Source organism: Penicillium digitatum, chromosome 1 (assembly GCF_016767815.1).
Source record: "Penicillium digitatum chromosome 1, complete sequence".
NCBI lineage: Eukaryota > Fungi > Ascomycota > Eurotiomycetes > Eurotiales > Aspergillaceae > Penicillium > Penicillium digitatum.
Genome location: NC_089384.1, coordinates 7,208,825 through 7,235,153, shown reverse-complemented (window position 1 = coordinate 7,235,153; position 26,329 = coordinate 7,208,825). Strand labels below are relative to the sequence as shown.

At 49.2% G+C, this 26,329-nt stretch overlaps 9 protein-coding genes across 9 annotated transcripts; 5 read left to right on the top strand and 4 right to left on the bottom strand.

Moving 5' to 3' along the window:
• Positions 1-1,893: 1,893 nt before the first annotated feature.
• On the top strand, positions 1,894-3,666 carry Pdw03_4849 (Glutathione reductase; the record flags this gene model as incomplete). Its single annotated transcript, XM_014675255.2, has 3 exons — positions 1,894-2,276; positions 2,337-3,172; positions 3,230-3,666. 3 exons carry the CDS (start codon positions 1,894-1,896, stop codon positions 3,664-3,666), a joined length of 1,656 nt encoding a protein of 551 aa, XP_014530741.2.
• Positions 3,667-5,992: 2,326 nt separating this feature from the next.
• Pdw03_4848 (MAP kinase kinase (Pbs2), putative) lies at positions 5,993-7,912 on the bottom strand (the record flags this gene model as incomplete). The annotated part of the gene is made up of 2 exons (XM_014675256.1): positions 5,993-6,382; positions 6,437-7,912. 2 exons carry the CDS (start codon positions 7,910-7,912, stop codon positions 5,993-5,995), a joined length of 1,866 nt encoding a protein of 621 aa, XP_014530742.1.
• A 1,275-nt stretch (positions 7,913-9,187) lies between these two features.
• Positions 9,188-10,249, bottom strand: Pdw03_4847 (Short-chain dehydrogenase/reductase SDR; the record flags this gene model as incomplete). The annotated part of the gene is made up of 5 exons (XM_014675257.1): positions 9,188-9,588; positions 9,644-9,712; positions 9,765-9,848; positions 9,915-9,991; positions 10,050-10,249. 5 exons carry the CDS (start codon positions 10,247-10,249, stop codon positions 9,188-9,190), a joined length of 831 nt encoding a protein of 276 aa, XP_014530743.1.
• A 3,655-nt stretch (positions 10,250-13,904) lies between these two features.
• Pdw03_4846 (Thiamine pyrophosphate enzyme, C-terminal TPP-binding) lies at positions 13,905-15,356 on the top strand (the record flags this gene model as incomplete). The annotated part of the gene is made up of 1 exon (XM_014675258.2): positions 13,905-15,356. One exon carries the CDS (start codon positions 13,905-13,907, stop codon positions 15,354-15,356), a length of 1,452 nt encoding a protein of 483 aa, XP_014530744.2.
• A 647-nt stretch (positions 15,357-16,003) lies between these two features.
• On the top strand, positions 16,004-16,377 carry Pdw03_4845 (Spherulation-specific 4 family protein; the record flags this gene model as incomplete). The annotated part of the gene is made up of 3 exons (XM_014675259.2): positions 16,004-16,138; positions 16,190-16,254; positions 16,332-16,377. The coding sequence occupies 3 exons, from the start codon at positions 16,004-16,006 to the stop codon at positions 16,375-16,377; spliced, it is 246 nt and encodes an 81-aa protein (XP_014530745.2).
• Positions 16,378-17,238: 861 nt separating this feature from the next.
• On the top strand, positions 17,239-18,610 carry Pdw03_4844 (Anaphase-promoting complex, subunit 10; the record flags this gene model as incomplete). The annotated part of the gene is made up of 2 exons (XM_014675260.2): positions 17,239-17,719; positions 17,793-18,610. The coding sequence occupies 2 exons, from the start codon at positions 17,239-17,241 to the stop codon at positions 18,608-18,610; spliced, it is 1,299 nt and encodes a 432-aa protein (XP_014530746.2).
• A 263-nt stretch (positions 18,611-18,873) lies between these two features.
• Pdw03_4843 (3-isopropylmalate dehydrogenase Leu2A) lies at positions 18,874-20,315 on the bottom strand (the record flags this gene model as incomplete). The annotated part of the gene is made up of 6 exons (XM_014675261.2): positions 18,874-19,106; positions 19,177-19,804; positions 19,891-19,986; positions 20,037-20,102; positions 20,155-20,175; positions 20,265-20,315. 6 exons carry the CDS (start codon positions 20,313-20,315, stop codon positions 18,874-18,876), a joined length of 1,095 nt encoding a protein of 364 aa, XP_014530747.1.
• Positions 20,316-22,581: 2,266 nt separating this feature from the next.
• Pdw03_4842 (Putative Mitochondrial phosphate carrier protein) lies at positions 22,582-23,124 on the top strand (the record flags this gene model as incomplete). The annotated part of the gene is made up of 3 exons (XM_014675262.2): positions 22,582-22,589; positions 22,839-22,884; positions 22,933-23,124. The coding sequence occupies 3 exons, from the start codon at positions 22,582-22,584 to the stop codon at positions 23,122-23,124; spliced, it is 246 nt and encodes an 81-aa protein (XP_014530748.2).
• Positions 23,125-24,570: 1,446 nt separating this feature from the next.
• Pdw03_4841 (Peptidase D, putative) lies at positions 24,571-26,209 on the bottom strand (the record flags this gene model as incomplete). The annotated part of the gene is made up of 2 exons (XM_014675264.1): positions 24,571-25,949; positions 26,098-26,209. The coding sequence occupies 2 exons, from the start codon at positions 26,207-26,209 to the stop codon at positions 24,571-24,573; spliced, it is 1,491 nt and encodes a 496-aa protein (XP_014530750.1).
• Between the last annotated feature and the right edge of the window lie 120 nt (positions 26,210-26,329).

The following is a 26,329-nucleotide window of genomic DNA, read 5'->3' as shown; positions in this document are numbered from 1 at the left end:
AAATTCTAGGGCGAGATTTGTCTTATGAATCGGGACTACGAAGGGGCACTCGAGCGGCCAGATGCCTTGCTCCATTGGCTGGCAAGGCGTTTTCCTGGGTTGTGTTTTGCCTGTTTATTTTGTTTGGCCAGCTATAAAGGCCAGCCCTGGCTGCATTTATTGGATGATAGGAGGCGTGGTTGGTATCTCCTTGCATTCATTCTTTCTCCGTGAATGTGAAGGTTTCGGAGTGTTGTGGTATAGGCTGGATAGGGGCTGCTCTTTGACAAATGTGTGTGAGTAAGTATAGCTAGGGGTGATGCAGTAATGTAGATCGTTGCTGTTGAGATTGGTTGGGGGTTTAAAATGAGCTCATCACGCGATCCATGATATATGGATACTGTCAAGGGATGTACAACACATGAGAACTTGGGACATTGAACGCGAGGTTGTCTTACATGATGCTTTATATTGCAAATCGTAAGGCTAAATTTAGATGGATCAGTTGCAACATCGCACCCAAACTTGGAAAGCCTACAACATACGTATTGTCAAACTTGCAAATGTCCAGTCCATTTTGTACTCGGGGCCTACCGAGATTTAGATAGGTACCACGTGGAATAGTGGGATGTTTTCACTCGCCAACCAAAGCACATGAGGTTTAATATTCCAAAACCAGAGCCCACGGGGACTGATGTTCAAACCTGGTTGCTTGTCCGATGTATCAAAATATCAAAATATCAATTAGTGGACTACAGACTGGGCCCCTTTCTATTTGTTGACCAAACGTCTTCCCATGTTGAGTCAGGTGATGTTTTGTTGAGGCCCCAACGCAGTTACCTGAACAGATAAGGATTTAATCACACACCGCCCTGGACTTCCTTAGACTCCTTCAAACCCCCTCCTTTTCAGGTCTCTGGACACATCACCAAACCACTACATCTCGGTGCTACTATACTTATTCTGAAAACTATGAAACAAAACTCCTCAACACCAGCCGATATGGAACGCTCTGTCTATATTCCTCTCTGCTTCTGTCTCATCTCTTTTGCCGTTATCGCCTATACCCACTAGTTATCCGCCCGCGATAGCGTTCTGCCTCCAACAGCACCCAGACGAAGATGAAAGGATCACCCGCCGTGATTCTGGATTCAAGAGTCTGGGATATCTCTCATTCTTCGAAAATCCTCATACTTTGTTTTTATCGTGATTATACGAGCCAATCTTCTCCAGTCCCCCAAGCGCCGTCTAGTCCTTGATCCAAAAGACTGGTTACTCATGTCGCTCCAATTGAATGTTGTGACGTGGAGCCAAGATATACTTAAGCTTGGACTCGATGGCTTCCGCTTTTACATTCATCGCATTTTGATACCCTCTTTCCTGTTACTGTCATACTCCGATCAACATCTTCAGATTGATAGGGCCGGGACCCTTCTCTAGCTGAAACATCTTTCAACATTCATTGGCCTTAATTCGGTTCAATCAAATCTTTAAATTGGCCCAGTGCTTCAACCCTGGTTATTGAGTTATTGAGTTGTCTGATCGAGATTATTTCCTTGTGTGCTACCTCGAGTTTGATTCTAGAGTGCCGGTCACTCCCTGTCGCTCTTTGCTTGATTTTCCTTTACCCTTACATTACATATACCACAAATTCAATAATCCTCTACATCAAAAGTGTGGACAAAATGTAGATTCCAAATGCAATCACAATCCAAAGCATCCAAGTTTACATCGGCATGTGGGCACGATCTAGATCAGATCACGTAATCCTTGCTGAGAAATCGCCCGCGGTGACGGAAGAACCAACGCGAACCCCAATATCGTCACCACAGCCCTTCTGTTTTTTTTTTTTTTCGCTCCCCTCTCACCTCGGCCTGTATATAATTGCCTCTCTTCCCCTCTTCCCCTCTATCCATGCTCTCCCGCTCTATACAATCATCCCGGATCAGCTTTCGAGCCTCTTCATCTCTATCCCGGTCTTTCGTCGGGCAAATCCGTTCTGGTCGCTTGACCAATCGAACTTTGGCGACCATCAACTCTCCCCGCCTCACCCCTGCAGACTCAATTGGTGCCAAATCTCGTCTGTCTACAATCTCTCGACACCTTAGTTCATCCTCCACCCCGAAGAACCAACAGTCCTCCAACATGGCTCCCATCGAAACACAGCAGTATGACTACATCGTCCTCGGCGGTGGCAGTGGTGGCAGTGGAAGTGCCCGCCGTGCAGCGGGTTGGTATGGCAAGAAGACCCTCATCGTAGAAAGCGGGAGGTCTGGCGGTACCTGTGTCAATGTGGGGTGAGTACAAGGTGTAATACTTCTCTGCTCGATTGGCACCTTTTTCCTGATTACATTTAGATGCGTTCCTAAGAAGATGACATGGAACTTTGCGACCATCAACGAGATGCTGCACATTGGAAAGAGCTATGGTTACGATATCCCCGATAATATTGCTATGAACTACACCCACTTCAAGAACACGCGCGATGCCGTCATCAAGCGGTTGAACGGCGCCTACGAGCGCAACTGGGGTCGTGAAGGAATCGATCTTGTCCATGGTCGTGCTGGCTTCGTCGAGCCCCACACCATTGAGGTCAAGCTGGCTGACGGCTCCGGCATCGCTCGCTACACCGCACCCCACATCCTGTTGGCAACCGGTGGCCGGCCTAGCCTCCCCTCTGTGCCCGGCGCCGAGCACGGTATCACCAGCGACGGATTCTTCGAATTGGAGGAGCTTCCCCCGAAGATTGCCGTTGTCGGTGCAGGCTACATCGCCGTTGAGATCGCTGGTGTCCTGAACGCTGTCGATGTAGAGACCCACATGTTCATCCGCGGCGAGACCTTCCTGCGCAAGTTCGACCCCATGATCCAGAAGACTATGACTGATCGCTACGAGGCCGCCGGCGTCAATCTTCACCGTAACCACGGTGGTTTCAAGGAGGTGCAGCTCATCCGCGATGGCAAGGGCAAGGATCGCCTGCTTAAGCTCATTGGCCATGATGGCTCTGAGCTCGAGGTCAACGAGCTCCTTTGGGCTGTAGGCCGTGCTCCCGAGGTCGAAGACCTGCACTTGGAGATTCCTGGTGTTAAGCTGAATGCTGGTGGCCACGTTGTGGTTGACGAGTACCAAAATACCTCCGTTGAGGGTGTCTACGCTCTCGGTGACGTGACCGGTCAAGCCGAGCTGACCCCAGGTTAGTCACGATCTCCACTTTTCATCTAAAAAGAACTACACTGACTCAATTCTGTAGTTGCCATTGCTGCTGGCCGTCAACTCGGCAGCCGTCTCTTCGGCCCTCCGGAGCTGAAGCACTCCAAGATCTCCTACGAGAACATTCCTACGGTTGTCTTCTCGCACCCTGAGGTCGGCTGCGTCGGTCTCACTGAGCCCGAGGCCCGCCAACGCTACGGTGATGACAAGATCAAGGTCTACCACACCAAGTTCACTGCCATGTTCTATGATGTCGGCTTGTCACCCGAGGAGAAGGCAAAGAACCCCACCGAGATGAAGATCATCTGCGCCGGCCCCCAGGAGAAGGTTGTTGGTCTGCACATCCTCGGTCTTGGCGTCGGTGAGATGCTGCAGGGCTTCGGTGTCGCCATTAAGATGGGTGCTACTAAGCAGGACTTTGATAGCTGTGTTGCTATCCACCCTACCAGCGCCGAGGAGCTTGTGACCATGCGGTAATGCTGATCAAGAAGAGAAAAAGAAGCGAAACAGGTGAATAATAGTCTAGAAGATTCCGACATCCGCTTTTAATCTTTTATGCTCTGTCGAGTGTCTCTCTAAAAGGGGCCAAGTAACTGTAGGTTATTACTGCCTGTCGGAGTAAGAAGACGGCGTGGTCCATTCTTAGAGTGCAAAGGAAAGACATCTGGAAGACGCTACGATCCCCATGCACCTAATACCTCCATCTCTATGTTTAACAAGAACACTGTCGCATACACACAAAGGAACCAGTGCAGTATATATATCGAGAACTAAGTAGCAATCAAGAAGCAAAGAGATGGGACAACCAACTGAAATCGAAAGACTCATTGTGGATGGGTAGCCCGGTGTCGAGCTTGGAAAGTTGGACGTCAATACATTATTCATTCATGGTGGTAAGGGATTGAGAGGTCCATATCAAGATCATGACATGAGTTTTGACTTTCTATCTAGGTGTTCACAATCAAAATCATTCCCAAATTATTCCACACTTTCAAGGCCAGTTGCGCATTGGAATTGGAAACCCCACATTAGGATCGTGATGAGTAATCCCACACAAATGTGCTGCCCCATAAAATTATGATCTTTCCATCTGATCCTACCTCTATGTTGTCTGAACTACTCGTACGCCCAATTGCCATGTCAACTGCCCATACAACAGGCAGACTATTAGCAGCCACGTCCCAAACAACCTGCCCTGGCAAAGTCATGTCCTTGACCGCCCATATTTCAACCCAAACCAGTAGGCGGTACAAAACTGCCGGAAATTGGGTGTTGTAGTCAACTTAACGGAACACTTTTCGCCCTTCGGGGCATATGGTCAAATGAAAATATACAGAGAAGATTAGCATGGCCCCTGCACTAAGGATGACACGCTCAATCAAAGAGAAGCTACCTATTTTTTTTTTCTTTTACCTGTCCTTCGTCATGGAGATAGGATGTGGCTTTTTTGTCTCTGACATTTTTGCTACTTCGCTATTAGGAAGTCACGTGGTCGTAGATGGTCGGGGTTCAACCTGCACTACGCGCGAATGTAGAATGTCTTCCGTTTTAAATTTTGGTTTCTTTTTGGTGTTGAGATTGGATGCAAAACTCTCCTACAACACACTAGAATTAGAGGTGTATGTGGGGCTTTTTTTTTAAAGCGTTGAGGCGTCGGTAGGCCCATATCCCTATTCAGGTGGGAATATGAGCATTTGCATATCTCCACATCTCGAGCTGACAGATGACAACCCACTCTCTCCATACTCTTGTGGCATTCAAGCGAAAAGAGAGAAGATTGATAGCCGAAAGTCTGCCGAAGAACCCTGTTATGGGCACCACAGTAGCTACCTCGCATGACAAGAGCCTCCACGTAGCAAAGAGCCGGAAAAAAGGGAGCTTGCAATATCCTCTTTATGAAAGCTGAAAATTCCCCAGTTAGATCGTTTTTGACCAAGCAACTCTTCCCGAGATCAACAGGTTACCTTCTGACCCAACAGACAACATACGGCGAAGAGACTTGAAAGCGCCCCCCCCTCTCGTCCGGGCCGAGCAGATGGGCTCACGTTGACGTCCAGAAACCTAATCGAGGTACGCAAGAAGATTGCAAACACCAAACTCTCCACCGAAGCTGTCCCTATGGTCGCCAAGTTGTAGGAAGAGTTTGGGTTCAAGGCCGTTACCTCTGGCGAGTCCAGCTGCATCCAAATCTGAAGATTGACGTGGGAAGAGTTCCAGGGTAAATGATAGTGATAGACATGGTTGTGGAACCTTGGGGGGGGGGGGGGGGGATGTACGTGAGCATGATCTAGTTTTAATACAGCGTTTGATATGTTCGTATGAACAGCTTGCTAGCAAATTATTAGAATGAAACCGTTTCGATTGAGAGATTGATAGACCACAGTGACTGTATCTACGAAAACAAGACCCAATCCAGAATACCGACAAGGCCGAGCAGGGCACTTGTATCGGAGACACAGAAAGATTACAGTTCAAATGGAGGAAATTCAGACAACAGGAAAGAAAATGTGTTCCTTGCACCTGATCATATGAAGGGCGGGCGCAGCAAGATCATCCCCAATTCAGTTCAGAAAACCAAACGCTCGTAGATCCAGATGGATGATTTGTCGAAAGAGTCTCAAATCACACGCGGGACCCTGCTGCCGGTCTGACCACGCTCCAATGGACCCCAAACGCCAGGATACTCGCGGATTTGGCCCGGTAGAATCAAAAAGAGATGCAAGTCGTGGGAAACGGCGCCTGCGCCGTGAAAGTGCCCCTGGAGAAAAGGAGGATGCAATGTTCGAAATAGCCGGTGGCAAGCTCAGTCATTTTGAGACGGAGCGTGAGGATTATCGGAAGAGCTCGTGCTGACCTGATCCAGCGCGACAGCGTGAAGGGCTGGTTTCTCGGAAATGTGTAGCAACCCATCTTCTTTGCGTTTCATCTGCGTTGTCACCCACTCGGCCACCTCTTTGTCGGCCGTGGTCACAGATGAAGCGGCATCGCTGGCGCCGGACTCCTCGGATGGTGGGGCGCTGTCACCATCTGACTCGGTTGGTGGCTGCATGAGAGGGGTCAGCCAAGGGTGTCGGATTAGCATGTTGTAAGTTGGTCGATTGTTCGGGTTCTTGTCAAGACAGGCCCGGACGAACGCGTGCGCATCTTCAGAGAATCCCTCGGGTAGGGTTGGGGGTTCTCCGTGGACAATAGCCTGCAATGGAGAATATTAGAATGTTGGACTTGGAAGTCTTGTCAGGGTACTCACGTGTAACTGGCTGAAGATGTTGCTGAATGTTTCCGGTGGGTATGGGTATCGGCCCATGGCACATTCGATGATAGACAGGCCTAAACTCCAGACATCGCTCTGCACGCTGTATGTACCGGCACTCGGGGCACCCGATTGTTGCATTCCACCTCCCGCAATTCTTTCAGGTGCCATATAACTCTGGCAGCCAATGTTGGTCTTCGCAATACTAGAGACTAGATTTCCGCTGACACCAAAGTCGCAGATCTTGACTTGGCCCTTGCTGTTGACAAGGACGTTGGTTGGCTTCACATCGCGGTGAATAATATTGTGGTCCTCCTTCAGTGATTTCAATCCCATGATGGTGGACAGAGCCACCTTTCGCAAGATGTTCTCGGGAACACCGCCTTCGTAGAGCTTGTCGATCGAGCCGCCGTCCATGTACTCGACACACATATAGACGGCACCTTCCTGGAAGAAGGCTCCATAGAAATCGATGATGAAGGGAGAGATACAGCGGTGTAGAATGTCCAACTCCATTATGATTTGAGCAAACTTGGCTTCGTCCAATTCCAAGCGAATCTCCTTCATTGCCATGACCACGCCTGAGAGTTGATTCGACCCAGATTCTGGACTCGTTTCGTCCTGGCCTGGCGGACGGCTGACAATGCCACCCAGCCCCAGACCTGGCTTTCGTAGATGCGGGCGAGAGTGTCGAACCTTGTAGACCGTTCCGTAATTACCCTTGCCTAACTCCTCCAAGCGATCTACTTCATCCAGTGATATCTTGAAGCTATGGCCTGAAGAAAATTCGACACCACCTCCGTGTAGAACGGCTTTGTTTTTAAAGTTGAGAGTGCCCTCCTTCGTGTCGATAAACTCGGAGTATTTGCTGAAGGCAGTATCTCCATTTTGTTCGCCCGGCTTTTGATCCGTACCTGCTGCAGGAGTTGGGGAACCTGTCACATCCGATAGCTTGAGACCCGGCTTCATTCGCTTCGCCGCTAGCCCTCCCGGTCGAGGCGACAAAGCGCCAGGGCCAGTGGCGGTGGCGGAAGGGGAAGACGACCAATTTTGAGGATGGGGCCGTGCGACACTCGGGGGCATGCTGCCAGCAAGTGCACCTCCTGAAATACCTCCTTGTACCATGGGGATTTGCCCTGTTGAAGTAGCAGTATGTGGATGTGGAGCTCCTTGGCGGGACAACGAGAATGCCTTCATTTTTGCCATGATGTCTTGATTTAATCCACCGGCTCCTTGTGAGCTCATTGACGCCTTGGGGTGTGGTGAAGTCCCCACCCCCCGCCGCGCAGCATTGACCTGACCAAGGTGTGTAGACGAGGCAGATAACCCAATTCTCGAAAATTCGCGGGAGGGGAGGACAACGGGGCTCGAGGTCTGCCGGGGAAACAAAGGAGGAGCCGTCGAATTGCTGGGAGAGGTGGCATCGGCGTCAGGTGCGATATCCTCAGAGGCGAAGTCTCTTTCATCAGCCATGGCGAGATGAAGGTTGGTTGTCGGGGAAGAAGTTGAGCCGACACCACCGGTGCAATTGCTGTAATTATGCCGGTTTGGATCTGGCTGCACCAGATGGCAGCGCTATGTTAGAAAACAAGCAAAAACAAAAACGACAAGTGATGGCGAGCAAAGGGCGATCAGAGGAAGAAAGGAGGGGCAGAAATGACAGGTGAAATCGCAATGTGAAGTCACTTCGGGCCGTGATAGAATGTGGGGAAAACCGATTTCAATACTTTGGTATTCAAATACGTTCTGGTATTTTTCCACTCTCCATTCGTTTCGTTCTGCAAATTCCTCTACAGATATATATCTCCTGGTAGGGCTTTACAGAAAGCTCCTTTCTTCGATTTCAGAACTTCTGTACTAGACATACCTGCTTTCTCTCTATATTCTCGTGTGCATTGAGAAAATGGAATCTCCAACCGGGCTACCACACCAGCCAATCATATGACGCCAATCCACCAAAAGCAGGTTTTCTCCGTGTCATCCCCTTTCGTCTGCCGTGTTTCGACTAAACAAGTGGCTTTATCATTTGATATGACATTCCTGTGTTGCTGACGACAGCTTGCATCCCTGTCAATCATTGGCCGGGTTTCAACGTATTTGACGCCCACTCAAATGGCCATGCCAAGATGTTGCCCGGGTTTGACAAACCCCAGTTGTAGAACAACACTAGCAGCCAATGTACCCTTTTGAGATCATCGTGCCAATACGGTACTCCCGGCCGGGCTGACCCTGCACTTAGCAAGTCGTTGACTCATCCTACTCCACTGTTCCCCCGAGCATGGCCGATTGTTGGCTCGGATGAGCGGTTCCATTCCCCGAGGCTGATAGAACTCGGGGCTCTGTTTCCAAGTTGGGGAAGCAGCTTTAACCTGATGCACGTTCCTTCGACCCTGAATGAGATAAGGTTCGATTGGTCCATCTACTTTGCAATACTCCGTACTCCGTACTCCATCCCTATCGCTACAATTGCGAGCAGACAAATGAAGGTAGCAAAATCGTGCCTGGAAATCGGTCCTAGGGCCTAAAAGAGCGCGCAAAATCCCTTTGGGCAAAGAGCGTCTCATTTGAGGTCTTAGCCAAACACTTTATTGCCTTTACTGAAATCTTCGTTGGCCGTTCTTTTGTTGGAAGAGCGGTGTTTCCAGTTATCTGAATCGCATACGTATGTTTGCCGACTTCTGATTGATCTTCTTATTGCAAATACGCCAAATTTGAGCATCTTTATCTTAGCATCATATGCTCTAGCCTTCATGGCAAGACATATCCACCATCGATAAGTACATCACTTCCGGTCATGAAGGTAGATGCATCACTGGCGAGGTACAGATACAATCCCTTGACTTCCTTCACGTGGCCTTGCCTTCCAAGTGATGACATGCGATATGCCTCCTGGAGGGCCTCGGGGCCGGCCCCCATCTTTGTATCGAAGAAACCTGGCGAGACGATGTTGACTCGTGCAAAATCCCGCCACTCACGGGCAAGTGATTTTCCAAAGTGAGTGACGTACGCTTTGGTTGCATTGTAGACAGGCTGATCAGTAGGAACGTTGACAATGTGTGCGCTCATGCTCGAGGTAATGATGAGGTTGCCATGTCCTTGCCGTGCGAAAACCTCACCAGCATATTTAGCACAATACACAATGCCGTCAACTAGTTTTGGTCAATCCCACGATCCAATGTCTCGTCAAAGGAACGAATGTCATACCATTCACGGACATCTGCTTCCGGTACTCTTCTAGAGTCTGTTCCAAGATAGGCTTCGAGATTGCCATGCCTTCTCCGAATCAGCTGTCTGCTATCAATTAAAATGGCCACGAGAAACTAACCTGCATTGGCTATGAACACATCAATCTTGCCGAAGTCTGTCACAACTTTTGTGATCGTCTCTGATACCTGGATGGACTCCGAAACTGCAGATTTAAGCTTAGCATTCTGGCATCTTCTTTGTGTGCATGGAGCTCCAACTGTCCGCTTACCATCAACCTTGTAAGCAGAAGCCTGTATGCCATGTTCCCTTGCCAGGACCTGGGCTTTTTCAACAGCGACGTCATTTCTGTGAATACGGTTAACCGGTTCTACGTAAGACAAATATTGAAGAAGGGAAAACATACGAATTATACCACAGGGCAACATGAGCGCCAGCTTCGGCCATAGACTGTACTATCGCATAGCCAAGCCCATCGGCAGCTCCCGTAACAACCACCACCTTTCCGTTCATTTTAAACTGCTCCAAAACATTTGAAGGCGAATCCGGGAATGGACGAGGGAAGCCCTCCCGGGGTTGAGCGCAGTCTTTAATGTTCATAGACATCTTATATTTTGTGCAGTGGTTGAGGTTGGAAAGATTGATGGGACAACCCCTCTTTGTTCAGCATCCAATGTGGTGTCCCCATTGACCCACTGTCGGTGCCGTGTTGGCCGAGACGATCTAGAGCCCAGCATTCTCGTGTGCCTTCGTGACCTCAATATCCCAATTACTCTCCTGCTTCAAATCAAGTCACAGAAATCGGAGAGCTGGTTGAAGACCTCCATCGGGAACTAGGAATCTCCAGAGTTTCTTAAATCAAATTCACGCCATTGTGCCATGGAGTATCTTCGAAGTGTTCCAATTTCATCGTGACGATATCTAATAACTCCCTGACTATGAGTTATCACACAACCATAAAAGTGACAACCTTCCCCTAACACTTGGTTTGCGTTGGCCGTACCAAACAAATACTAACTTGAAGATGGACAGGGAGGAAAGATGGCATCATAAATAAAATCCAGACTAGCTGAAGAATTTGTTTCTGTACCTCTGTAAGCCTACATCGGCCAACGCTTCAGCCAAGTAACTAGTGTTGTAGTGCGATGGAGTCTGAGAGGTGGGAATGGGGTTTTCTATAAGAGAGACCCGTCAATTTTCTTTAGAAGCAAGCCACCTGTCTTCATATACTTGATCTACCGGCAGTACTCTTGGATTCTTTCATAAGAAAGAGTGTGTTGGATAACTAACACCGCTGAAATGGATGTTTCCCCCCGGATGTACATGCTCCTGTTCGGAGTAAAGGCCTGAAGCCCGCTTCTTCCGTTTCCAGGTCTTTAATTCTCTGTAAATATTAGGCCTTTCTCTCTTTCTCTCTTTGAGGCAGCAGGAGTCTAAATAGCAGTTCTGTTTCCCCCCCCGTGACGATCCTCTGGTGTTCTGTCAGCTCCTGGGCTCGATTGCACAATTTGGTGACTTGGTAGGGATGTGGTTAAGCTCCTCTTCCCAGGCCCTATTGAAGTGAGCTGGTCGCATATCATTGCCCAGAAGCTACACCTAGTAAGTTCAAGACCGCAAAATTTTCACTGGCCACTCGAGGAGATCTCTCACCATGGCCTGGAGTCCTCCAATCTAGCAGAAGCGATCACTACCGATGAACTCCCGGACGATCTTCATTCTCGATGCAATAAACCCATTCCTGTCAACTTCAAATCGAAAGTCTCCTTGCATGCCAGCTCTTGCTCAAAATGAGTCTGACCTCGGATACTCGACCTATGTCAGCTTTTGACGGGGACCGAGCCCTTCCAACTAAGACAATGATTGCTGATGAGATGCATGATGTCTGCTTGCCTTGAGTTTCGTATCTGAGACCTACAGAAATGGGGGTTTCATGAATAGAAACACCAGTTATGCTTCTCTTCCTTCTCATCCTCTTAACAAATTCGACGTTTTTTTTACCTTATGAAAAGCCAACCATAAGCATACTCTTTCTTACCAATGATGAAGATCTCCCTCGACTGTCTCCTAGATGAGCATCAACGGCGACTCAGAAATGCTACTGAAAAAGCTCCGAGAGAAGCACGGACTAGTGCAATCCAATCAAGAGCCTAGAAAGTTACCGGACTCCGATCTCCCTCCGATTCCTTATCCACAATACGCACTGACTGTTCAGCAGAGGTACAAGGATGAGAGCACCCGGCCGCTTCAAGTCTACTCAAGGGGCCTCTATAAATTTCTGGTGTCCCTGAATGTCACTATCATAGGTTAGATAGGCGTTTCACGTAATAGACCGAAGAACCACGCAAAAGGATCATCTCTAGATGGCGACGGTATGGAAGATGAGAGGTTTATTTGACTTGAAGTGCGCGGTAGCGCAGATGACGGAAGTGAGAATGGTGAATATTGAACAACCACTAGAATTCTAGCAAGGAATCTCCTTTCAATCGAATGAGTGTTCACTAATCATGATACTAGACATGGGTTAAACGGACTCCTTTTCAATTTCCACTGCCACCACCCACACCTGCAGAAGTTGGGACCCCAAAGGCAACCCGCAATACGGAAACTGTGAAGATGTTGCGGCAAATTTTTAGACACCAGACTGAAAACACATCCCCATTGATGCGCACGGGGAGCATTTGGGATGAAACCAAAAATGACTAGTTTTATATTCTGGTCGTGAAGATTGACAAGGAACGTTGGTTGCAGAGGTTGGGCCCAGGGTAGTGTCGTTTAATGTCCACTTGGTAACTTTCTACCTACATTCGTATCCCTAAGCCAATGTACTTGATGGCAGAACTGGAGTCAATATCCGCAACCATTCAACCAGGAACGCCATGGCCTGATCAACCTGATCGATTAACCCAGTGCCAGAACCTCATCGATTGCTCAACTTGGAAGAAACACAACTTATTAAATGACTGTAGGAATTGCTTTTCACTGCCTCCTAACCATAACGTCGTTAGAACTAGTGAAGAAGAAGAGTGCAATATAAACATGGTGACATAAGTAAAGTCGTCAACATCATGGAAAGATCGTGAGTCTTTCTCATGTAGGAATAAATCAGGTTACTCACGGCCCGAGGACTTGATGTGGTGTTGAATATACGAACGCGTATCGTCAAGTGTATCTTCAATTATCCCAATTATACTACACAACATTTTCTCTCATGAGGTACTGGAGAGATTGTGCAACGTGCTGGATTTGGTTTGTTGAGGGTCACTGGTGGTCACACCATGCTGCCTGAACATGAGAGTACGAATCCCAAAAAGGAAGATAGTCATCAAGGCGAACGATGCGTTCCCAACTCCTTATCTAAATTGGAATCTATGACAGTGGTAGCATGTCTTGATTTCGATGTTGGTTCGATGTGGTAGCACAGCTATGCCGATCTTGCGCATGACTCTCGTTCGAGTCATCTATTGGCACGCTTTGGGTGTGCTGTGCATCTCTTAGTCCTATTGCGCATGAAATCGATCACGGATGAGCATTCTACTGGCTGTAGGGTAAAGTTGACACATTCAGGCGTGGTGTTGGGAGGCTAATTTAAAGTAGTTTCATGATGGTGCAATTTGTGCTAGGGGAGGGGGAATGGGATAAAAAGCCTTGAACAGAACATCGAAAGGGTTCTACCTTTCAAGAGAGCTTGAGATTGCGTTTCAAGCAAACGTATAACATTGAACATTGTATTCAAAGCTCTTTTGGAAGTCCACAACGCCACTATGCATCTTGCTGAAGTATGAAAATGAGATTAGTTGACTCTGTTTATCCGTGCATGGCTAACAAGTTTACCTCTACGACAGTATCTGTTCCGTCGAATTCACGAGCTTGGAATCCGGTCCATCTTTGGTGTACCCGGTGATTACAATCTCCGCTCCCTTGACTATATCGCTCCCTGCGGTCTCAACTGGGTCGGTAGCGTGAACGAGCTCAACGGTGGTAGGTAGATAGACTTACTTTTCACTCGTCAGAAACTTGTGAGTCTGATAATTTCACACAAACAGGCTATTCCGCCGATGGATATGCCCGCATCAAGGGAATCGGCGTAGTCATGACAACCTTGGGTGTTGGGGAGCTTTCAGCCATCAATGCCCTCGCAGGCTCATGCGCCGAACTTGTACCAGTCATCCACATTGTCGGATATCCCTCGACGGTTGAACAGAAAAATCTACTCCCAATGCACCACACACTGGGAGATGGGGACTTCAGGCGATTTGCCAGAATGAGTGCCGAAATCTCGAGCGCCACGGTCGTGTTGGAAGACAAATCAGATGCGACGAGGCTCATCGATGAAACGATTATTGAGTGCTGCCGTTCCAGCAAGCCTGTCTACATTGGCCTCCCATCGGATCTTGTCCAAGCAGAGGTAGATCCATCTCCGCTTAAAAATCCCCTTGCTGTCGAAGAGCCTAGCCCCAATCCGACGGCGGATGAGGACTATGCCGTGGATCTGATTCTCAGCCGTATCCGGGCGGCTCAGAATCCGGCCATCATTGTCGAGACTCTGGCCGGAAATCCCCACAGCTTGAACGCAACGAGGCTATTCGTGGAAAGTTCCGGATTTCCTTGCTATATTACGCCAATGGCCAAGGGCGTCATCGACGAAGGCTTGAGCAACTTTCGCGGCGTGTACGTGGGAAAGGTCTCGGGCCCTAACGTTTTTGAACAAATCCAATCCTCCGATTTGATCCTAGTGATTGGGCCGCGTCCGGCGGATTTCAACACAGCCGGGTTCAAGACAGATTTACCTCACATCGAGACCATCAAATTTGAGCGGTACAGAATCCAAATGCAATACCAAGGGATTCTGGGGCTCGGGATGACCGGAGTGCTTGAAAGACTCAGCCAGGTCCTGGACAAAGAACGGTCCGAATCTGTCTCCACAGCGTCTACGGCCTCCACTCCACCCCGCAAGTTCGGTGGTACCCCCGATATCCATGGAGCCATCTCCCCCTCCTCCAACTCCCCGAAGGAAAGTTTGAGCGGCGATGAGTTTATGGATCTCGAGGGTCCCGTTGGTGACAAGTCTGAACCATTGACCCAAGAGTGGATCTGGCCGCGCATGTCTGCCTGGCTCGAAGAAGACGACATCATATCCGTCGATATCGGAACTTCTGCCTTTGGAATCTTATGGTCTCCATACCCGCGCGGAGCAGCTTCGCTAGTGCAGATCCTTTGGTCGTCAATTGGATACGCCGTTGGGGCGGCAGTGGGAGCCGCCCTCGCTGCGCGCGAAGACGAGAAACAATCCCAAGGCACTCGGCGCCGACGCACCATCTGCTTAACGGGTGACGGTAGCTTCCAATTGACCGCACAAGAAGTGAGCACCATGGTCCGCCACAGACTGGGGGTGATCTTATTTATTGTCTGCAATGAAGGCTACACGATTGAGCGCGTGATTCATGGCGTGGATGCGGAGTATAACGATATCCAGCCATGGGACTTTAAGCTTTTGCCGGCTGTCTTCAAGGCCGCTCCGAATACTGTTCACACTTATGCTATCCGGACTAGGGCTGAGTTGAATAATCTACTCAACGACCCACTGTTTGGCCCTGCTGATCATTATGATGAGACGAATCCTCCTCCGTTACGCATTGTTGAGTTGTACATGGATAAATACGATGCACCGGAGAGTTTACAGGGGACTGTTGATTCCATTCAAGGTAGGATGTGATGACGGTGAGGCGGTTATCTCGGAAATTTCGGTCATTTCAGTTTCGGTAATTTCAGCCTGAGTCGCTGCGTTTTTTTTTTTTTTGGTTTTGGTTTTGTTTTGGTTTTTGGGTTTTTTTTGTTCTTGTTTTTGTTGTTTTGGTTTTGGTTTTGGTTTTGGATTTTTGTTTTTCAATTTTTGATAGATCCTATTTAGAATTATAGAACACAGACACTTGTTTCAGGATATTTGAATCCCATCTCCCAAGACGTTCCACTGAAAGGGGACTATCTGCCAAGAGTTCGTAAAGCTTGACTGGCCTTGGAAAAGCTTAGGCTCGTGAGATTTTCAAGACAACGCGCTATTCCAGTTGAATCCGAAAATAAAAACAAAACCACTTGCCCTCTCTGGTCATCAGCCGGTAATACCACCGCCGGCCTCAGCCCCACTCAAAACATGGCTGCCTGTGATGGCTGAGCTATCCAGTAGGGTCTGGAATGGACTGAAAAAAAAAAGAGATTTAATCCCACTTTGGTGCTAGTACCGTCCTGACCTCTGTGCTTTAATAGACACGGCTGACCCCGGCTTATTGATCTTTTCCCTTCTTTCACCTTGCCACTCGGATCTTTTCTTACCCATTTATTTTCAACCCAAATTGATCTGCCAATATGTTCGGCTGGTTCAAGTCTTCCACCGAATCCAAGCCCACCCAGGAGCCTACCTGGAATGCGGCCACTATGGCTATGGAACAGCCCACCAACGCTGAGGCCATGTCTTCCACCAACGTCGTCTCCCAGCAGCCTGTATGTGTTCCAGATAGCAGTCGCGGATATCGCAACTAACCGATCTCGTAGAACTCGGAGTCGATGAAGATGGAACTCCGTGGTGGCGGTGAGGGCGGTGATGTCTGCTGTGGAGTGTGAGTCTTCCAAGGCTACTTCGGTGCCTGACGTAACCAACCCGAAGGTGAAACAGTGGCTGACTCTTTGACCACAGCTGCGCCGGTATCGCTTGCTTCGAGTGCTGTGAATGCTGCTGCTAGATGTTCCGACTTTACTACGAAATGATACAACTTGATGGATGAACGGCGTTGGAATGAAACTGGGTACCTGTGAATAGCACGAGCCAAGATGAACACCACTTGGTCACGATAATATACTCCCGATGGATCTATTTCCAGCTCATAGTCCGTGTTCTCGCACGATTCCTAGTAGGCTCGTAAATGGATTTCGTGCGCACCGATGTCAGGCACTGATTGGGATTGGTTGGGCATTTGTTGGAGCCTTGTTACCTGAAGGGAAAATTCAAGTACTCAGTGGGCAAGGGTTGGATTATATGAATCCAACATCGTAGTGAGAACCGGAGAGACAGTAAGTGCATTCTCGAGGTATCCGGCATTTGAGTCTCTAGCATAGGGTAGATAGCTTCCTTTCTTCTTTGCACATCTCTACAGTTTCTAGTGTGCACTACTTGCATAGCAGTCCTTGATTCTCTGTCTCACCCATTCCTTTGTATGTGCCCTCTCATTCCTAACCCAACGAGTAAGACACGTCTAAACTATCGAACTGATGGTCAATCCAAAGAAACAAGACAGGTCATGACTCGCATTCGTTTCCCTTTGGGATTGAGTTGGCCGCCATCATCTTCATGGAGATTAGCAGCACAGGTCAGACTGCAAACCATAATCCAGGCAGTGTTCGACAACCCACATTCCACTGTTTCCAATGATTGGAGATGGCATGTAGTGTCAGGTTTTAAATTTGCTGGGAATGTTCAAACGTTCATGTAGAGAAAATTGAAGAGGCCCTCATAGCTTCCAAACGGCGCTAACCACAAAAGGAAATGGAGCTCCCCTCGATCTGCGCGGAAACATCAACTTCTGCACTTACCTAGGTGTGGAACAATGCCTCACCTACGCCGTCAGCCCAATCAGCGCGACCGAATACCCAATCAAGGCTCCAATGCCCCAGGAACCCTTCGAGCCCAGTTCCAGACCCCGCCAACGCGTCACACTCCCACCAACCCGACCCATCGGCACCAACCCCCCTCTACGGGTCCAAATGCTCTCACACCCGACTCAGTCGCAATGGGGGAACATCCGGCGGCACCAATAAATCCATTCACGATATTTAGGAGACCAAGGGTAGAGCCACCGCCGCAAATGATGGATGACGACGACTTTGACGAGGATTTTGACCCACGCGGGCGCAGCATGCAAGAGCTCGGGAACGACGGGCCGCTCGACTTCGATGATTCCTTTGACGATGGTCACGCCATCGAAAGGCAACTTGATGACTCCGAAATTGATGGCGAGGAGCTGGAGGAAGAAGTTGAGGACCAATTCAATGACGAAGAGGACCCCGACCAAGAGATGCACGATCGAGGTACCGATCCCCGCTCCCATACTTTCCTCATGGCTACGCTCGAAGGTTGCAATCTAATGCTCTTGGGCTACAGAAAAATCCCCCTCCCCCTTACCTGCCAACTTGCGCGAGATCTCATCGCTGGCTTCCTGGACCGTCTCCACCTCCAAGCCGGGCTGCGGCGTCGCGGCCCTCCGCAACCCTTCCCCGGCACAGTACTGGCAATCCGACGGACCCCAACCGCACACCTTAACCCTCCATTTCTTCAAACTGGTGGCTGTCGTGCGCATCCGCGTATATCTCGATTTTGAGCTCGATGAAAGCTATACGCCCACGAAGATGATTTTTGCAGCTGGGATGGGCGGCAACGACCTTGTCGAGTTTGCAACTTGGGAAGGCGATGGCCCATGCGGCTGGGTCGATGTGCCACTGGAGAGCGTCGGCGGTAGGACCGGCGGATGGGTCCGTAATGACCCCGGGAAGTCGAAACGCCGCTCTGCGAGTATGCGTCGGCGAAGAATTGTGTACCGGAACTGTGATGACCCTGAACATGAACATGATGATGAATGTGATCCGTTTTATGAGATTGATGAACCTGATAGCCAGGACGAGGAGGATGATCCCTATTCTGGGAATGTGCTCAAGGCCATGGTCATCCAAATGCGCATTATGGAGAATCATCAGAATGGAAAGGATACCCATGTTCGTGGTTTCCAGGTGTTTGCTTGTGACGATAGCCACCGTCGGATGGCCGCTGCTCCATCCGCTTCTGCTGATGCTCGGCGCCGTCGTCCGTCCCTACGCGGGGCTCATGATCTTCGTGGACGTGCCGCAAGTGAGGAGGTTGATACTGGGTTCACTACTACCGGTCTAGACGAACCGGATTGGATGGGTGAGCCAGTGATTCGATAAGCAGAAAATTTTGTGAAGGTCAACAAAAGTACCGGCGTTGTTGGGCTTGCAAAAATGCCAACGGGAGTTTTATTTTCGGAGTTACAATGTCTTCATGATACCCAGTTTCAAAATTTTTTTTTTGCACGAGTTTGGGTCGCCAGTGAATCATTAGGCATAATTGCGCCAGTGAGATACATGTTGCATATTAAAACGGGTATTCAAATTTTTAGTTTTTTATGCTTGTCATATCTCATATAGAAACATCCAGGGCTGCTTGGTGTTTACTTGAGCAGCTTCTCCAGCTCGGCGGCGACAGCATCGCCGACCTCGGTAGTCTTGGCCGTGCCGCCAATATCGCCGGTGCGGACACCAGCCTCGATGACGTTGCTCACGGCCTGCTCAATCAGGCGAGCCACGTCAATCATGTTGAAAGAGTACTGCATCATCATGGCAACAGAGAGGATAGTGGCGACGGGGTTCACGATACCCTTGCCAGCAATATCGGGGGCGGAGCCTATGAATACCAATTAGCCATGACCAGAACGATGGACGGCGGAAAGCAATGAAGAGGGCAGAACACATACCGTGAATAGGCTCGTAGATACCGTTGACACGGCTCTTGCCGTCAGGAATGCCACTCAAACTGGCACTGGGCAGCAGACCCAGAGAACCGGGGATAACGCTAGCCTCATCGCTGATGATGTCGCCGAACAAGTTGCTAGTAACAACAATACCGTTCAGCTTACGGGGGTCCTTGATCATGAGCATAGCAGCCGAGTCAATGAGGTGGTGACCAAAAGAGATCTGGGGGTACTCCTTCTCCATAACCTCGGTGACGACCTTACGCCACAGACGGCTGGTAGCGAGGACATTGGCCTTGTCCAAACTCCAAACGGGAAGGGGCGGGTTGTGCTGCAGAGCGAGGTTGGCGGCAAGGCGGATGATACGCTCGATCTCGTGGCGCGAGTAGGGCTCAGTGTCCATGGCATATCCGGAACCATCGTCCTCCGTGCGCTCACCAAAGTAGATACCGCCCGTCAGCTCCCGGATGATGTTGAAGTCGACGCCGCGGCAGACCTCGGCCTTGAGGGGCGAGCTCTCGACCAGTGAGGGCGCCGCGAAGTTGCAGGGCCGCAGGTTTCCGAATGTGCCCATCTCCTTGCGGAGTTTAAGAATACCCTGTTCTGGGCGCACAGCGCCAGTGCCCCATTTCTGTTGGACGCAACGTGTGAGTACGTTTGTTTTTGGTGTTTTGTGCGGGTAAGGAGGGAATGGAGGGGTTGAAGATGTAGACGTACAGGACCTCCAATGGCACCGAGTAGAACGGCATCGGCGTTCTTGGCGGCGTTCAAGGCCTCGTCGGTCAAAGGTGAACCAGTAGCATCGATAGAGGCCTGCAACTATTAGCCATTGAGCTTTTGTCGCGTGCGTGGAGCATACTCACACCACCAAGCAGGTGATCCTGCAGGTTGAAAGTAACACCACGGGATTTCTCAATGACGCGGAGGATCTACGATTCAATCAGTACATTTCTTCCGCGCGATTCCAGCTTGCAATGTTACCTTGACAGCCTCAGCGGTCACCTATTCTCTTCTGTCAGTCCTGTGTTCAATTTTCTCCCCCCCCCCCCCCCCCCCCCCCCCCCCCCCCCGGAAAGCTCTCAATGACATACCTCAGGGCCACAGTGGTCACCACCAAAGACAACGATGTTGAAGGAAGACATTATGTAGTAATATGAAGAAAAATGTTTGACTCAATTGACCAGGTCAGGAGCTTCAGAATATAAAGGCGGGTGAATTTCAGGTTCAACCCCACTAACTCCGACATCGGCGCCGATGACTTTAATCCAACAATCGGTGTCGCTTATTCACGGTTACATCGATGTATAGGCCTCCAGTCTCCCTCTACCGATTGAATATTTGATTTGCCCTTCATCCAATCCAAAAAGCTTGTTGGTCTTTGTTTCTATGCCCGCACTTAGGGTGTGGGCTTTTCGGGCCCTATACAACCAGCGACTCCTTTATTTATCTGGAAAATACTAGTGGTTCCGGCGATTGGTCAATCAAGTATACCGAGGTGCTTTGGATCGAGACTACATGATCATGTACAGATATCGTATCCAAAGCTTCCGAAAGATTGTCCATGGGTGTCAAGGTATTCCTGGTCGTGGCCGTGGGCTGTGAAGCAGTATCTCTATGACGTCACAAGCCGGCGCTCCTTCCCTCCAAGTTTCAAGCGACGATCAATGTTGTCCTCTTTTAAGAAACAATGCTTCTGTCAATTTGAAATCAGCGCTGGTTACTCAATCACATCCAAATAAAACCACATCCTTCCTATTGGACACGACTGCCGGTTTGGTTCATTGAATCCATGACAGACTCCATCCCGCTCACTGTAACAACACCATCCGGAGATTCTCAATCTGGTGTATCTGTCCGAAGGCGATATCCAGTATCATGGAGTTGTCTGCCAATGTGAGCGGTTCCACCAGGTATTTGGGAATTCACAATTGAGGGCCCGAAGATGAACTTACAGGGGATGCCCGCCTAACGCAAGGTCGCATGCTTTTTCTTTTTTCTTTTTACCATTGACCGGTAACGATGCGAGTATGCATCACAGCTTCCTTCACTTGATAACTTGTAAGGCAGTTTGGATCTGGTTGCACGATTGCTACATCCAGAAGATCGTCACTTTTTTCGGAAAAACCTGAGCTACTCACGACCCTTTGGTGGGAATTTGGTGGATTTTTGTCCATGTTAAGTGTTTCACCTTCAGGATCAAGTGGCACACCTCTCGCGGCACTGAGATCTTGTTCAAAAAAAGCGCATAGTTCCGAAGACCTACGGCTACCGAACGATGATAATCTGGAGTGTCGTTTTCGATTTTCGCGCACCTTCCATGCGGGGTGGATACATTGACCGAAATCTCCATCTCTGGGACAAATGAAGGGAACCTCAAGCGAGTATTGCTTGGTAGAAGACGAAAGCCTGACCTCACCATTATCTTCAAGGTCGCTGTATGGCTGTGCATTGCAAAATGGTACTATACTCTGCATTCGTTGCGATACCATTCAGTCCTCCGTCGACAATCAAGGCTTTTTCCCTGATGTGATCGACTTTACTTCCTCTCTATTAATTGACAACTGTCGCCAAATAATTGGAGGCTGTTGCTCGCTACACTCGACTAACTGAATCGCATCATTTTCGAGGAATGTTTAGCTCCTTTCTTCCAAATGGAGCCCCGGTCACACCGGTGAGTACAATTCGCGCAGTCATAAGACTCCCACATCCTTTCGCAGTGGGTATCCCCGGCGACTTCATGGACGATGATATCTATGCCTTCTGGGGATCTCAGTCCGAAGAAACAAGATAGCAAGGGTTTCAATAGGCAGATGCTTTCATCTTTGATGCAATCAAACAACGCACACAATAAGCGGGAGCTATAGCTTCTAGCTTAATTTTTGGAGTATGATTGCATGTTGAGAGCAATTACAAGTCCCATTCTAAAAGTTGATTGTGACTGGTTTATTTGACCTGCATCTCCCAGCTAGGTTCTTGTAGCAAGTTGACCGCAGTTCGGCTGCCGAAAGCGGCCACTCCAGATGTGTTTCCAACTTCCTGTCACATCAAGAGTCGCTAGGTAGTATGTAGCCTATCAATGGTAGCAAGAATTCAGATACATCCCCCATCCCCCCTGGTTAATGATCTAATATTCTGCATTGGATTTCTACTTCCTTGCCCAACTGAGCAACTGCTGCGATATACTCTGCTGGTGGTTGGATTCCATTGTTTACCTTACTTGTCTTTATAACCTGGGTGTCTTAAGGCTGGGAGACCGACCTATGAAAGGTAGTCGTTAGTAGGACTCTCTGATGATTCAGATATAAGTACTCCTTGTCAGGAAGATCCAAGGGTTCAAGAAAGTTGAATCGACCTCTTCCTTATCGCGTCGGATCCGACTGATACGATCAATCTCCGATAGATAAGAAAATGGGTCGGTGAAACTTTCTGCTGCAACGATCTTTTCTCCACTCCTCTCCATTTTGTTCCATTCTAACCACATTTGGCATCAATTTGTTGGTCCACTTGGGCACTGATCGGGGTTTCTGCCGAAATCGAAATGTGTTTATAGCGGAAGGTGCTGGTCAAATTTAAGGAACGAGAAATTTCGATTTTGCCCCCTTTTACTTATATTCCTTTCAACGCCCCCCCTTCGTCTCTCGTTCACATCTCACAGCTCATCCTAGGTGCTTCCTGCCCTCTCTCAACAACACACTCTTTCCGCAGTTCACCGTGAGTCTTCCATCTACTCATTTTCTGCCCAACTACTGACCAGATCAGTCAGTCTTCTCCGCCATGTGGATCACCCGTGGAATCTCGCTCGTCAATTTCGGAGTCGCCTCTTCAGCGTTGGCATTCCAAGTCTTCGTCCTATACCCATGGCACAACCAGTTGGACGATGAATTCAAATCCTTGAAAAAGGAACACCAGCGAGTACTGAAACAGCTCGATCTACGCAAAATCACGGCTTGATCTACGCGACCCCCTGTGAGGATGTACACGGAGGGCGAATCAAAGCCAAAGGCCTGGAGGGGACGTGTATAGATGCAGGCAACAAGACGATTCCTTCACTTTTTTTTTTGTTTTTCAGCCTTGGTTGCAGTGATGGAATGATTACGGAGGGTTTTTTTACAAGCGTTTCTTTTATTGACAATTTCGGAGTGGCTCATGTTTTGTACTGTTCGCTGTTCATCTCTCCCAGACACGGAGTAGACAAAAGACTTTTGCATTTCAAATCAAAGACAACCGTATCCACCTAGTGAACTTATAGCCTTCAGGGGAGAATACTAACCTGTCGCAATGTCGTTCTTACGTCATGCCCATCCTTCAAATGGTCTTCCCCCCCCCCCCCCCCCCCCCCACTTAAAAATCATTGAATTGCACTGTATGAACCAATCATAACTGGTACAACATCCTCGCATAAAAGGGGATAATTATAAACGCTGCGTATAAGGGAATTTAAATCTCAGACAAAGCCCCTCTCGGGTGCGAAATGCCGAGACTCGGAAGACCCGTAACCCGTGGTGGAGTCCCAGTAAATCAAGGATATCTTTAAAGGCGCGACAAAGGAGAATGACTACTAATTCTAAAAAAAGGGTTGAAGTTGCAAGCCAATTCCAGTCGATCACTGGTTTGCTTCATGTACCCTTGTTAACTGACTCCTTTGTGAAATAACGATATATCTAGAACCTATATTGGTGAAGACACAGTGAGAGCTTCCTTCCGATCAGCGCCTGAACAAGAAGTACAAACCTGCAACTCCAATTCTTGCGAAAGCGTACAATCTTTGTCCAATCAAATTTAAGCCTTTGTAAATGGTAAAGCTTTGGGAACTGTCTCTCCGATGACTCGTCGGTTCAGCAATAACTCCTGCAACAACACCTCTCCAAACTTCTCTGTTAACCTTCTTAGTCAAAGAGCGGTTTTGCCATTAAACGCCCTCAGTTTAGTACCATCGCCAATAACAAAGCAAGAGACCGAATGCCGAAAATCAAATGAAAACTCAATAAAAATAATATACATCTGATCTAGTTCGACCCTAAGGCAGTCATAAAGTAGATCGCAGTCGCAACAGCGACCCTACCTGCATACATGAAGGTAGGATTCCCGAGGTCTCGATTTGAAATCCCCGGCTGTGATGCGCTTCTGGATAAATCCACCCGTCTTAGCTGGCTCTGCTATGTCTACCGAAAGTGGCAGTGTCGAGGTTTTCTCTATGTGAGACTCGAGTAGGTCATGGCTCTCTGTGGAAACATTTTTTCATGACTCCTAGGGCCTAGGGTCACATTCTATGTACATGTGTAATCCGTAAGTGTCTCCGCCTAACATGAAAGGGTCTAGACTGCAACCCTGTTGCAGAATCTGATACGGATGTATGGTATCTCCCGCATGCCGCTATTGATCTCGATAAATTCTACACTATGCAGATCCTCTAATGATGGCAAGCATTTCCTCGCCCTTTGGTGCAGTGGTGAGATTCTCGTACCCCGTAGCAGTCACGAGGATATCATCTTCAATGCGCACTCCACCAATATGAACATATTTTTCAGCAACGTCGAAATCAATGTATCGAGCGTACGGCTGATGGCGCGCATTGGCAAGAGCCAAAGGAGAGAAATAGAGCCCTGGCTCCACGGTCACAACCATTCCCTCTTCCAGTAGCGACGCGGAAAGAGTGCATGGCGCAAGACAAGTGGAGTTTAAGATCGGGCGATATTGAGGGTGATCGAACCCCCGGTCAAGAGCCATAATTGACCGCTCCGAAACATCGTGGACTTCAAGGCCGACATGATGACCCAGACCATGTGGGAAGAAGACTTTAGATGCGCCAGATTGACGGATCTCGAGATTTGTACCGTTCTTGAACACACCCAGAGCCAGGAGTCCCTCAATGGCAATGTCGTGGGCTAAATCGTGGAGTGATAGATAACGTGCCCCTTTCCGGATTGACTGGATGCACTCCTCTTGCATGCGCTCTACCAGCTTATAGATATCTCGCACGTAATCACTGGGCCACTCGCCGGTAAGCGGGAAGGTGCGCGTCACGTCACTTGCATAGCAATTCCACTCGGCGCCGGCATCGAGACAGACAAGGGGTTTCTTGTCGAGAGATTCGTTATTTCGGTCGTAGTGTAAGATAGCCGCATTGGGGCCCGATGCCGCGATAATTTGGTATGCCTGGTTCCGTGCACCGTGCGAGATGCAGGCGTTCAGAAATAACCCCTCAATCTGCGCCTCGTTGGACATCGTCTGAATGTTCTCTAATATTCTCCGATGGGCAAGCCCCGAGACTTTGTTGGCCTGGCGGATCATCCGGATTTCATATTCGTCCTTGACGCCTCGGGCTGCGTCCATAGCAGGCCCGAGCCGTTCTAGATCCAACGGCAGGTCTTTTGGTAGATGCTCGGGCTTCTCTGAGTCATGAATGAGGTACAGCTCGCTGCCCTGCTTTCGCTCGTCCAGCCACACCTGCAGCTCATATTTGAGCGAGGCTTGATACCGTACATGGTCCACGTCATATCGGTCTTGTGCATCTTCCCGTGAAAGGGTCGGACCCATCCAAATGGCACGGTGGAGGTCGAAATCCGGGACATAGAGAGTTAACAGGTCTTGTTCAATATTATACATCAGAGAGCAGTCGGGCTCGTCGACTCCGCTCAGGTAGTAGAAGTATCGTCGTTGACGGAATGGACGCGATTGATCGGAGTCGCGCAGACTAATTGTCGGCTGTCCGGAAAGGAAAATCAAGCCACTTGAAGCTCCAAGCTTCCGGGCGACGTTGCGCGCATGGTGCTTGGCTAGCGAGGGCGGTCAGGTCAGCTCGAGTTTCACGCGATCACCGATCGAGGTTCAATGGAGCAGTAAACAGGCATGTGAAAGGGCAGAGCAGGGCAAACAAAAGCATTCTGACTGTGCGACATCTAATCTAGGGGGGATTGTAATCACCTGGGTACTTATCGCAGGAGGTAGGTGTCACCACACAGATATTATAGGAGTCGAGGGGATTGATCATGACGTCCTGAGCCACAGGCCCCTGGGCACCTCTAGTTGCACGCATTCTTCGCGTTAAGCAACTTCAACACAGAGAGGGGGGGGGGGGGGGGGAGGATCTAGAGTAAGGAGCTAGGAGAGGGAGGGGAAGACGAGAGAAGGGCTTATCCTAAGCAGGGATAGATAG